This window comes from Liolophura sinensis, chromosome 5 (assembly GCF_032854445.1).
Source record: "Liolophura sinensis isolate JHLJ2023 chromosome 5, CUHK_Ljap_v2, whole genome shotgun sequence".
Taxonomy (NCBI): Eukaryota; Metazoa; Mollusca; class Polyplacophora; order Chitonida; family Chitonidae; genus Liolophura; species Liolophura sinensis.
Genome location: NC_088299.1, coordinates 13,701,466 through 13,713,260, shown reverse-complemented (window position 1 = coordinate 13,713,260; position 11,795 = coordinate 13,701,466). Strand labels below are relative to the sequence as shown.

The following is an 11,795-nucleotide window of genomic DNA, read 5'->3' as shown; positions in this document are numbered from 1 at the left end:
AAACAGATAGGACTCTCCACATTGCGATCTACATTCGTCTACTCCCAAACATTGAATATCGACCCGAAAATTCCCGAATTGCGGAGAATATCGAAACAAAGCGCTCTGTTCAGTTGTAGGGTGAAATGTTCGCTTTTGATAAATTTGTAAAGACTCGATTGTGGGGGAACTGTAAGGGGTGGTTACAACTAGCACGTCGGTCTGGTCTGACCCAGGCGCGCCGACATTCTCAGTCAGGAGGAGTCATACTGGGCTCAAGAGCTTGGAAGTGGAAGTCGCATCTAACCAGTAAGTGATCAGCAACAACAATTCATCGATAATGCAAAATGTTGCAGCACGTCTATAAATAAACACGACTGTGCTTGTGCAAGAGGCACTATATGCTCTTTACGATACATGTGGGCTTTTGAGCAGAACCTTTGACTATCACAGGTTAGTGGGACCTGAGTAGTGGGCTTTTGAGCAGAACAGTTGACTATCGCAGGTAAGTGGGACCTGAGTTGTCCATTTAGATGGACTCGTGTGTTATTTTAACATTAGTGTTACAATGATCGAATGTCAAAAGTTTAACATAATACAGTGATGAACCCATCTAAATGGACTGGTACCTGTTATTCTAAATGGTCTGACTAGAACTGCAGCATGTTGTTAGACTAGCTTTTCACAATATCTGCTGTTCTAGTTCTAGTCAAAAAAATTCAAACCAAAATATGATATTAGTCCACTATAAAGAGAGAATGTATGTTTGTTACACAGTAACATGTAATATTGTACACAGTTTTAGAGTCAGTGAGAAGAATGTTTCACATCAGGATGATCTTAATTCATTTCTTCAACTTTTTCTTCCTTTGTCAACAACAGGCCTAGCTGTTGGTACATCACTAAACTTTATGATTCCCATTATGCTGTGAGACTTTAGAAGGTCTTCTTTGTGGAATAGTTTGTGAAGTACTGTATATATATAATTAGTAAAAATTACCCAGTGTAACATGGTGTGTAAAATGCCCATCGCTGAAATATCTCTTTGTTTTTAGACCGATGTGGTCATTGGTATGTGGCCCCTGTCATTCATGTTTGAAAAAGACACAGTTTTTGTGAAGTAAAAAAAAAATTGTCCCAGTTTTTTTCACAATTTTTGTGGCAAAAATATTTCCCAGTTTTTGTGATGAAAAGATGTGACACTTTTTGTGATGAAAAGAGGTCACAGTTTTTGTGAAGTATATCGTTGAATATTACACAGATGAACGAGGGTCACTTTGAAGCTAATCACAACATTCCAAAGTACAAATAAAAAACAATATACATGTTAATGTAGTGTCCTGAGCAAGTTACACATTGTTCAGAATTGTTTAGTTTATTCCTGGTCAACTATAAGCTACAAATTGCACACACGTACAAAATAACATTAAACGGTAACACAGTCATGGAGTTATGAAGGTAACTTTCAGTTTCAGATCAAAAATTTTTTTTTTACATGTAGGTAGATTTACAGGTCTACTAGTCCTAAACATGTTGACTTCGTTTTTTTATGGTTGCGACTACACACGAAGTCATGGTATCATTACTCTGTTCACATGATGAAAACTACCTACATGTACCTTCTGCCCAGTGTATTTCACCCTCACTAAAATAGTTTTCGCAAAGAGTCAGCACAGCAGTTTGTGCGGTCTAATGTGTTTTGAAGCAGTACCATTGCGTGCTCTTATTACCTGTTAGGAAGTCATTTTGTACTTTTTGTTTCATCTTTGTTATCCAGGCCTAAATCCATGCTTTCATAGTGTTTCAAAAGTTGAAAATTTTAGTGTTCTTCGTTTAAGGACATGTTTGCTTCTAGCTTTCTTTCCTAATCTTAATAGTGGTGTTAGAAAGGATCAAGTTAAAAAAAAAAAAACATCCAATAATCAATACAGCATTTAATAATGTATACGCTGTATGGTGTCATTTAGGGTTTTTATACGTCGTTGTTGTCTGTGTTGTCGAGTAAAGCCATGGGGACCAGTAACGTAAGAATATTCAATTCATGCACTTACTTGACTGTACCTTATTAACTGTTGAATGGGTCTCTAAGGAGCTAATAAATATACCCTAATTCTTCAACCTTTTCTCGTATTAAAGAGCGACTTCCAGTGCAATATATGCACATTTTAACTTGATTTTGGAGACAAAACTACATGGGTTGGATTGGCCAGTTTCAGGGATTCACAAAAAGTATAATTTTATCTACAGATCTGCACTTAATAATGACCTCAGAATATGGTTAAAGAGACACCTGGCAAACATGCGTGAAAAGTGCCTGAAAAATGTGGATTTTCTTTTGGTTGCCCTGGGGGAGGTTGCCTCCAACTTTTCTCTGTGTCATAATGTAACTACATCATTTAATACTTTATAAATCAAAGTCATTAGTGGAATGCCATCTGTGATTTTTCTGATAAATTAATTCTTACCATCGTGTTGCTAAAATGATGTTAATCCAGCAAATAACTCCAAACAATCCTTTGCCAAAGATATAATTTGGTTTTCATACGACAAATATTAGGTTGCCTGACCGAACAGCGTGCACCAGGAAGTTAGGTTGTCCGATGCCAAAATTTGGTTGTCCCAAGCTTCTGGAACGTATGTTTCTGGGCCTGTATACAGTAAAGAACTTAAAATTTCCCCCATGACTGTGTTGCGCATTTTTGCATTATTCTGAGAGTTCTGTTTATCTTAGAAAGTTGTTTGAGGCTTGTTTGGACCAAAAGGATAATAACATAAGTAAAATTTTTAATTTTCAGCTCGAGGTGTAATATTTTATGTCACTTTATTGCCTCTTAGAATGAAATTTTTGTGTGCAAAATGCTAAGTCATTTATCATACTACATGTATCCATAGACACCTCTTACTACGCCTATTCTTAAATTTGTAGGAAGATATATTTCCCAGTTTCCCAACAAAAATTCCCTCAAAACGGAAAAAGGAACACTTAAATGACATATAATAAACTTAGACCTGTTTATTATTTACATGTGGTGCACTAAGAATACACGTGTAATTTTCAGTCTAAAGTAGACACATGTGTCAGATATCTAACAATTTTTGGGGCTCTTTGGCCTGGTGGTTAAATAGTGTGCTTTTGCAGTAGAATGACCTAGGAGCCTCTCACCAATGCAATGTGAAGATGTGGCAGCAGCCCTTGAATTGTAATGGTTTTACCTTGGGCTCTGCTCATTATTTTCCCCACCATAATGCTGGCTGCCATTGTTTTAAGTGAAATATTCTTCATTATGGCATAAAAACAGCAATCTAATAAATCAAAATAACATTATGTCTGGTATTATTTGGTTTCTTACCATTAATTTTCATGTGATTTTCAGAATCCTGGATGTCGTCCCATAATAATCATGTCTGTACATCGGAGCCAAAGAAAAAATTCACGGTGAGCCACACATCTTTCTGTAAATATGTACAACCTTGAATAAATGAGTGATATAACACAAATAATGTTATCACTCATCTGTACATGAAACCTTTTTTTCTTTCTACAATTTTTTTCTTTCTATATTTGAATGGTGGTCAACAGCATGTCAAAGAATTTTTTCACTGATATCTTATAATATAAGCGAACAATATAGCAGAAAGAAAAAGAACCCTCTCCGGGGTGCCAGTTAAATTTCCTGACTTAAAGCTCCAGTTGACCTGGTGAGAGCAGGAATCAATCCTGCACACTTGTTGATCATTGGGTCAACCTGTTACAATTAACGCATTCTCTTCATGTAGATGAGCTGATATCTGCATTGTTTTAGGGAAAAAAATGACCATTTTAGCCACAGCGCTGGGATGGGTGTGGGTAGAAGGTGAGGAAGCATCCCTGCTTCCAGAAACCATATCCAGAAGCTGTTATTATTACCAATTTAACAGTAATAATGTCGTGTATTCTTTTGGAGATGTGTTAACAAATTGTGTCATCCTCCATTAGGTTTGCGTGGAAGGGAACATTGCAAGTGGAAAGACAACATTCCTGGAATATTTTAAAGACTATACAGATACAGAGGTACAGTAGAGTATTTTCAACAGTTAGTTTTGTTTTTGTTTTGTTTATTTGTGGCAGGTAGACCAGAACTGCCATTATGAACGAACCGTAAACTTGTCCAGACTTGTGCGGATGCTTCTTCTGGATGCTTATAAGCTATGATTTTAATATAACCTTTTACATGAAATAATAGAATAGTCACAATCATCAATTCATGAAGTGCTTACCTATGTTTTATTTCAGTTGTAAATTGAAAACGTTTTTATTTCACCTTGATGTATTGTTGTAAAATCTGGTTTAAGTGACTTCATATTTTTTTTTTAACATTTAGCTTTCACTTTCTCTTTCATTCTTCACCAGTAATATTATATTGTACTCTACATGTATTTGATCACTTTCTTTTTCAGTCTTGTTAAGTACATATGTGCATGTACATGTTGCTTGACTTTCAGTCCACTCAAATGGCTTGGTTTTCTGTTTGCACAGATAAATATGGAACCTGTCCAGAAATGGAGAAATGTCCGTGGTCACAATACCTTGGTGAGTTAACTCTCTGCAGTTTGTCTTGATCCCAGGACTGTGGCGGCTGTGACCAAAATTTCTTTAGATTTATTAAGTTGTGGTTGTTTGTGTAGAGCACTGCATGGTTTCCAAATACCTGAAAAATCACATGGGTGAGAGGCCCCAGTGTATCTTTAAGTTACTTGTGTAAACGCTTTTGTTGTAGTTTTGATAGCTTCCTCCTCCCACAGAAATGGCCAGGGGCCACTTTCACAAAACTTTGAAAGTTATGTTTTCTTTTTTCATAAAAGTCGTTGTTTAGGTTATAGTGCCATAAATCAACGTTGTTAAGGAGAGGTGCTATGAAAAATAAAAGTTTTGTGAAGGTGGCCTGTAGAAGGGAGTTGTATTGGGTATGATGTTGCAACACAATCAAATAAATAAAAAAGTATATTTGGTAGCAACATTTTTTTCTGTGCAGAACACTTTTAACATGATTAAGTTTTACATCTACAAGGTCATGCTTAAAAGAAGGGGTAACCTGATCCTTTCAGAAAAAATAGGGTCGGTCAGTTGCTGGGGAATATTAATTTTTCTTGGTCGGAATAATGAAATAGATGTGGATTTTAAAGAAATTCACACATAGAGAATATGGGTCATGTTGAAAGGCCCCACAGACATATTTTTTGGTAAAGTGTTTACCAATGTTTTTAATAGGATAAAGTTGTTATGTGAACCTACCTGTAAAATGAGTTATAAAACGATAAACACTGTACAGTATTTGACTTTATGTTTAACACTGCTGTTTCTACCTACTTTAGGGCCTGATGTATGAAGATCCCTCTCGGTGGGCACTTACCCTCCAGACATATGTGCAGCTAACCATGTTGGATAGGCACGTCGCACCTCAGGTATGTATAGCTAATCATGCTGGACAGGCATGTCACACCTCAAGTTTGGACAGCTAAGCATGTTGGACAGGCATGTCACACCTCAAGTATGTACAACTAAGCATGCTGGACAGGCATGTTGCACCTCAGGTACGTACAGTTAACCATGCTTAACAAGCATGTCACACCACAGGTATGTACAGCTAACCATGATTGACAGGCATATTGCACCTCAGATATGTACAGCTAACCAGGATTGACAGGCATATCGCACCACAGGTGTGTACTGCTAACCATAATTGACGAGGCACACCAAAGGTATTTACAGCCAACCATGATTGATGAGCCACACCATAGGTGTTTACAGCTAACCATGATTGATGAGGCTCACCAAAGGTATTTACAGCTAACCATGATTGACGAGGCACACCAAAGGTATTTACAGCTAACCATGATTGACGAGGAACATCACAGGTGTTTACAGCTAACCATGATTGACGAGGCACACTAAAGATATTTACAGCTAACCATGATTGACAAGGCACACCATAGGTATTTACAACTAACCATGATTGACAAGGCACACCACAGGTATGTACAGCCAACCATGATTGACGAGGCACACCACAGGTATGTACAGCCAACCATGATTGAGGAGGCACACCACAGGTGTTTTTCAGGTAACCATGACTGATGAGGTTCACCAAAGGTATGTACAGCCAACCATGATTGACGAGACACACCACAGGTATATACAGCCAACCACGATTGACAAGGTAAGCCATAGATATGTACAGTTAACCATGATTGACGAGGCACACCACAGGTATGTACAGCCAACCATGATTGCCGAGGCACACCACAGGTGTTTACAGCTAACCATGATCGAAGAGGCACACCACAGGTATGCACAGCCAACCATGATTGACGAGGCATACCAAAGGTATGTACAGCCAACCATGATTGACGAGGCACACCACAGGTATGTACATTCAACCGTGATTGACAAGGCACACCACAGGTATGTACAGCCAACCATAATTGACGAGGCACACCACAGGTATGTACAGCCAACCATGATTGACGAGGCACACCACAGGTATGTACATTCAACCGTGATTGACAAGGCACACCACAGGTATGTACAGCCAACCATAATTGACGAGGCACACCAAAGGTATGTACAACCAACCATGATCGACGAATCATACCACAGGTATTTATATCTCTGAGAACATACAGAATATTAGGACCACACCTGCAATCTGGGTTCAAGAGGCAGGTTTTTTTTTTTTTTGTCTTTTAGAAATGACCAGAATTTTATACAAATATTTTAAGTTTGCTGTAGTTCCTTTTTAAGTTGTAAAGAAATTCAGTTTAACTCTTGGTAGACATTTTTCTGAAATTTGCCATGATGTTTACCTAAAGATGCTGTCAATCAAATCTCAAAGAAAACCATTCCGTCCTGCCATTTGTTCGTGTATTTTAGACCAAGCCAGTAAAGCTGATGGAACGCTCAATACTTAGTGCCAAGTACTGCTTTGTTGAGAATCTCCATGAAAGGTAAGTGTATATTTTGTAATATTGTGCTAGTCAAGTGATTCATACTTTTGATACATTCATTTAGCCATCGTGATAATATACTTTGACTGTTGGCTGATTATAGACTGGTTGTAATTCTTCAATATTTCTTCATGTTTGCAAGGTGTTTATTCAAGCATATTCTGAAGGTATTATGCTGTGTTGACTGATAAAATTATACTTTTTGTGAAGCCCTGAATTTGGCCAATTCGAGCAATGTAGTCTTGTCTCGAAAATCAACTCAAAAATGTGCATAAATCGCAGTGAAAATTGCTCTTGGGTATATATGGGAAGGTAGAGGAAATATGGTATGTATACTTCTAGGGCAGCCAAGAAATCTACCCAGATTGCCGATACACATGCTATTTCATTACAAGTACAATCTACTTCAGTCAGATTATGTCTAATGTCCTTCCCATCATATCTTTTGACATCAGTCTAATTTGAAAATGATCAATAAATCAATCAGTCAATCTAAGATGTATTGAAGACCTCTGATTTTGGCATGTACAGCCATACTTCATAAGTGGGAAAGTTGGTGAGTAAGTTGCCAAATGTTGGTGGTTTTCTTTGGGCAGTCCTGTTTCCTCCATCCATAGTATGCCATCGTATAAGTGAAAATTCTTGAGTATGATGTTGAGCAAGTCAGATGATTAAAGTTTATCATTCCTCCCATCAGTGGGAAGATGCCAGACGTGGAGTACGCTGTTCTCTCAGAGTGGTTTGATTGGATCTTGAAACATCACAACATAAACATTGATCTAATAGGTGAGTTAACCTGATTTTGTCACAGGGTAGATGTTTGTGAAAGCCTTCCACATACAAATGTGTGTGTATGTGTGTGTTCCCAGCAATTTATTCTTGTTTAGGGGGCCTCCATGGCTCAGTTGGTTAGCGCACTAGCGCAGCGTAATGACCCAGGAGTCTCTTACCAATGCGGTCGCTGTGAGTTCAAGTCCAGCTCATGCTGGCTTCCTTTCCGGCTGTACGTGGGAAGGTCTGACAGCAACCTGCGGATGGTCGTGGGCTTCCCCCAGGCTCTGCCCGGTTTTCACTCACCTTAATGCTGGCCGCCGTCGTATAAGTGAAATATTCTTCAGTACAGCGTAAAAGAACAGTCAGATAAAATATAGTTTAATTTTTTCAAAAAAAAGTCCATACTGAAAAATTCCTCAGTTAGCTAGTGTCATAAATTTTGGAGAGGGTACTGTATGTGGAGGAATACATACCTGTGTAGCCTGATGAGATAATAAGCACACTTTGACAGGTTGGTGATGGATTTGAGTCTGCCACTCCTCGATCAAGGCCCTGTGGGGCAGAAAGGATTGTTTTTTTACTGAGGACTGGTTCCCTGGAGGCAGTTTAACATCTAGTATGATCTTTTTTCTGTAAAACTTCAGTAAATGTACCTAAATTGTATTTTGTTGTATTTTCGCCCAGTTTATCTGAAGACAGACCCAGAGGTTGTTCATCAAAGGATCAAGACGCGATGTAGAAGTGAAGAGACGGCCATTCCACTGGTAAATCAGGAGAATCTGTTTTCATCACAGTTTTTCTACACTTTTTTTTGTTTATTAAAATATCTCAACGCCGGCTGTTTCCGCTGTATCTTTGTCAGGAGCTTTGTGAGGACCAGTTGCCTGGCAATGGACCATGGTTTCCTGTGGGGCATTTTGGTTTCCTCGGCGGCATTCCGGTGATTTCAAGTCCAGCTCATGCTGGCTTCCTCTCTGGCCATTTGTGGGAAGGTTTCCCAGCAACCTCCTCTGCCCAGTTTTCTTCCACCATAATGCTGGTCACTGTCGTACAAGTGAAATATTCTTGAGTACAGCGTAAAACACCAATCAAATGAGTAAATGAATAAATAAATAAATACAATTTTGGATGAGGGCATGAATAGGGGGGACCGCCCCGCCCGAGCCATTATACTGATACAGGTCAACCAGTCGTTGCAGTATCCCCTTCATGCTGGTTTGCCAAGCGAGGAAGTTACAACTTCCTCTTTTAAAGCCTTAGGTGTGACTCAACCCAGGTTTGATCCTGGATGTACCAGAACGCCAAGCGAGGAAGCTACAACTTCCTCTTTTAAGGTCTTAGGTGTGATCCGACCCAGGATCTACCGCTCCCAAAGCGGACGCTCTACCAACTGTGCTATCCGGGCTGGTAGGCTTTAACTGCCGCTTCACTGAGACAAGTTCACCTTTGCCTTATTCTGACGGTCGTATTGGTCTTAAAAGGGTTTTAAGGTTGGTGTACAGACCTTAAAACCCTTAAAGACCTTAAAGGTTTGTGTACAGGATAGGATGATGTGTTAGTGGGGAAATGTAGGTTTCAACATCAAAAGCTATATTTTGGGACATTTATTTGCCTTTAAAAATGCAAGTTTGTGAGCGAAATCTTAGATCGTTCACTGTACTTCTTATGATATAATCTGTTGACAAATTGATTTACTCTGATGTACTGTATATAGGAATACCTTCAAGCACTCCACGAGCTTCATGAAGACTGGCTCATCACAAAGTCCCCCAAATTCCACGTTCCTGCTCCTGTTATGGTGAGATTCACAGCAAACATTTCAGTACAAGAGTTCTGACGATCCATTTACAATTATGCTGATGCTGATCATATTGTGAAGCCATAATCCTTTTGATGTAGGCCTACCGCCACTGAATCTAATTTCAAGAAAACATTCACTTTTGAAAACAGAATCAAGTACATTCATATTTCTAAATTCTAAGGTGGACTCTTCGTTTATTACTGTACATTTGTCATTTTGTACATGTCAGTTTATTGATTATTGACAGTGATGCCAGTGACATTGAGGGCTTTTTTGTGCAGATCAAGTATTTAATGATTTGTGCTCAAAATGTATTTTGTATGCAGTTGAGCATATTGCATAATGCATTTCTCAAGAAATTAAACGAAAGCTGATCTTCTAGTTCAAAATCTGTTGTTGTGAGTCAGTAAGACACCATCAGTGGCCAACAGCCATGACTGTATATGTATATATACAATATATGTCCAGTAACGCTAACTTTAGAATTCAAATATTTAAATGCATTTAATTCTGTTATAAAGACGGATTTAAACAATATGAATGTAATAAAATAAATATTTATAATTATATTATGATAATTGATGATGTACTGGATACTTTTCGTATTGGTGTGTCTGATGCTGGTATCATTTTTGTTGTAATTCCGGCTTTGATCTTTCACAAGTGAAGTTGTGAGTTCTAGTCCAGCTCTTGCTGGATCAAGGGAGGTGGTCCTGGAGCCGTCTTTGACGTGCCCACTTGCACAAAGAAATCGTGGCTGCAGTTGATTGTAAACCCTAAAACTGAGTTTACAATTGACACTAAAAATAAGTTACACTACTTTAACTTTTCATAGTTAAGATCGTGATGGTATGCCAAATTTTACTCCTGGTGTGTATAAATGGACAATGTACCAGTCTGTTTAAACTAAAAAGTTTTTTACCTTCATTTTCAAAAAGAGTCTTACATCAAAATGATACAGCTTCTACATGAAACTACACAAAAATGACTGCTTAAGACAATTATGTTAATTAATGTTTTGCTTTTAAAGATTATAGCTTTTGATTGTAAATAATTACATGTAATCATAGTTTACAATCATAGAAAGAGGATGTTGATTGCCGTTACCCTGTTTTCCTTAGCCACAAGTCAGTAGAAGTGACATAATTTCCACATTCAGCAGAAGTGTTGTAACTTCCAAAGTCAGAAGAAGTGTGGTAATTTCCACATTCAGTAGAAGTGTGGTAACTTCAGTAGTCAGTGAAAGTGTTGTAACTTCTGTAGTCAGTAGGAGTGTCGTAACTTCCACAGTCAGTAGAATCTCATAACTTCCACAGGCAGAAGAAGTGACGTTACATCCACAGTCACAGGAGAGTCGTAACTTTCAGTCAGTGGAAGTGTCGTAACTTCCAGTCAGTAGAAGTTTCCTAACTTCCACAGTCATTGGATGTGTCGTAGCTTTCACAGCATGTAGAAGTGTCGTAACTTCATTAGTCAGTAGACGTGTTGTGACTTCCACTGTCCATAGAAGTGCCATAGCTTCGACAGTCCTTAGAAGTATCGTAACTTCCACAGTCAGAAGAAGTGTCTTAACTTCCACAGTCCATAGAAGTGTTGTCATTCCCACAATCAGAAGAAGTGTCGTAACTTCTCAGGTGTATAAACCATAAGAGTAAATTTTATTAGCAGCTGTAATCTTTTGTTTTTCAGGTTTTGAATGCAAATCTGGATTTCACTGAGTTAAAGGAGGTCTACGAGCAGAGGAAAAGAGACATTTTATTTGGCTATGCTTGAACTACTTCAAGTATCAGTTACTAGGTCATCAGCTTGAAGAGGGTGCAAACTTTGGGAACTGCCATTACTAAGCTCATGCTCATGATACGTCTTGCTGCCCCACTTGGCACTCGACGCTGAGAGGTTAGAGCAGTGAAACAGGACTAGTTTTAATATTGTTTGCATTAGAATCCGTCTTAAGGGAAAAGTTTTAGTACTTTAACATTTGCTAACAAATCCAGGTTTCATAATATGTATGAAGTACACTATATGCGCAGGTATTACTGTATCGCTGTATATCCGTCAATGAGCAATGAGGCTGCGGACTTGAATTCAGCACTCCTCGCCCCCTCTCTGGCTTTACACATGAGTTAGGAGATTTGTCACATTTACAATCCAGACTCCTCTACCCATAAACAAGGATGAGTGTTGGGTTAGGGGCAAATTGTTAGGCAGGGCACTAACATTTGTATGTTAAACTGCACTATATATATATATATATATA

The 11,795-nt window shown here is 38.4% G+C and overlaps 1 protein-coding gene across 2 annotated transcripts; it reads left to right on the top strand.

Moving 5' to 3' along the window:
• The first annotated feature begins 100 nt into the window (after positions 1-100).
• LOC135465610 (thymidine kinase 2, mitochondrial-like) lies at positions 101-11,795 on the top strand. 2 transcript variants are annotated; one of them, XM_064742887.1, is made up of 10 exons: positions 101-288; positions 3,354-3,415; positions 3,956-4,030; positions 4,496-4,549; positions 5,332-5,421; positions 6,890-6,963; positions 7,661-7,749; positions 8,422-8,501; positions 9,452-9,535; positions 11,228-11,795. In XM_064742887.1, the coding sequence occupies exons 1-10, from the start codon at positions 126-128 to the stop codon at positions 11,309-11,311; spliced, it is 855 nt and encodes a 284-aa protein (XP_064598957.1). In that variant the 5' UTR covers positions 101-125; the 3' UTR covers positions 11,312-11,795. The 2 variants fall into 2 exon arrangements, with proteins under 2 accessions (XP_064598957.1, XP_064598958.1); XM_064742888.1 differs by lacking the exon at positions 101-288 and adding an exon at positions 405-484.

Coding starts and splice junctions, on each gene's coding strand:
- LOC135465610 (XM_064742887.1), top strand. CDS start 126: ATGTTCGCTTTTGATAAATTTGTAAAGACTCGATTGTGGGGGAACTGT. Junction 4,550..5,331: donor TCCGTGGTCACAATACCTTG/GTGAGTTAACTC, acceptor TACCTACTTTAG/GGCCTGATGTATGAAGATCC. Junction 7,750..8,421: donor CATAAACATTGATCTAATAG/GTGAGTTAACCT, acceptor ATTTTCGCCCAG/TTTATCTGAAGACAGACCCA.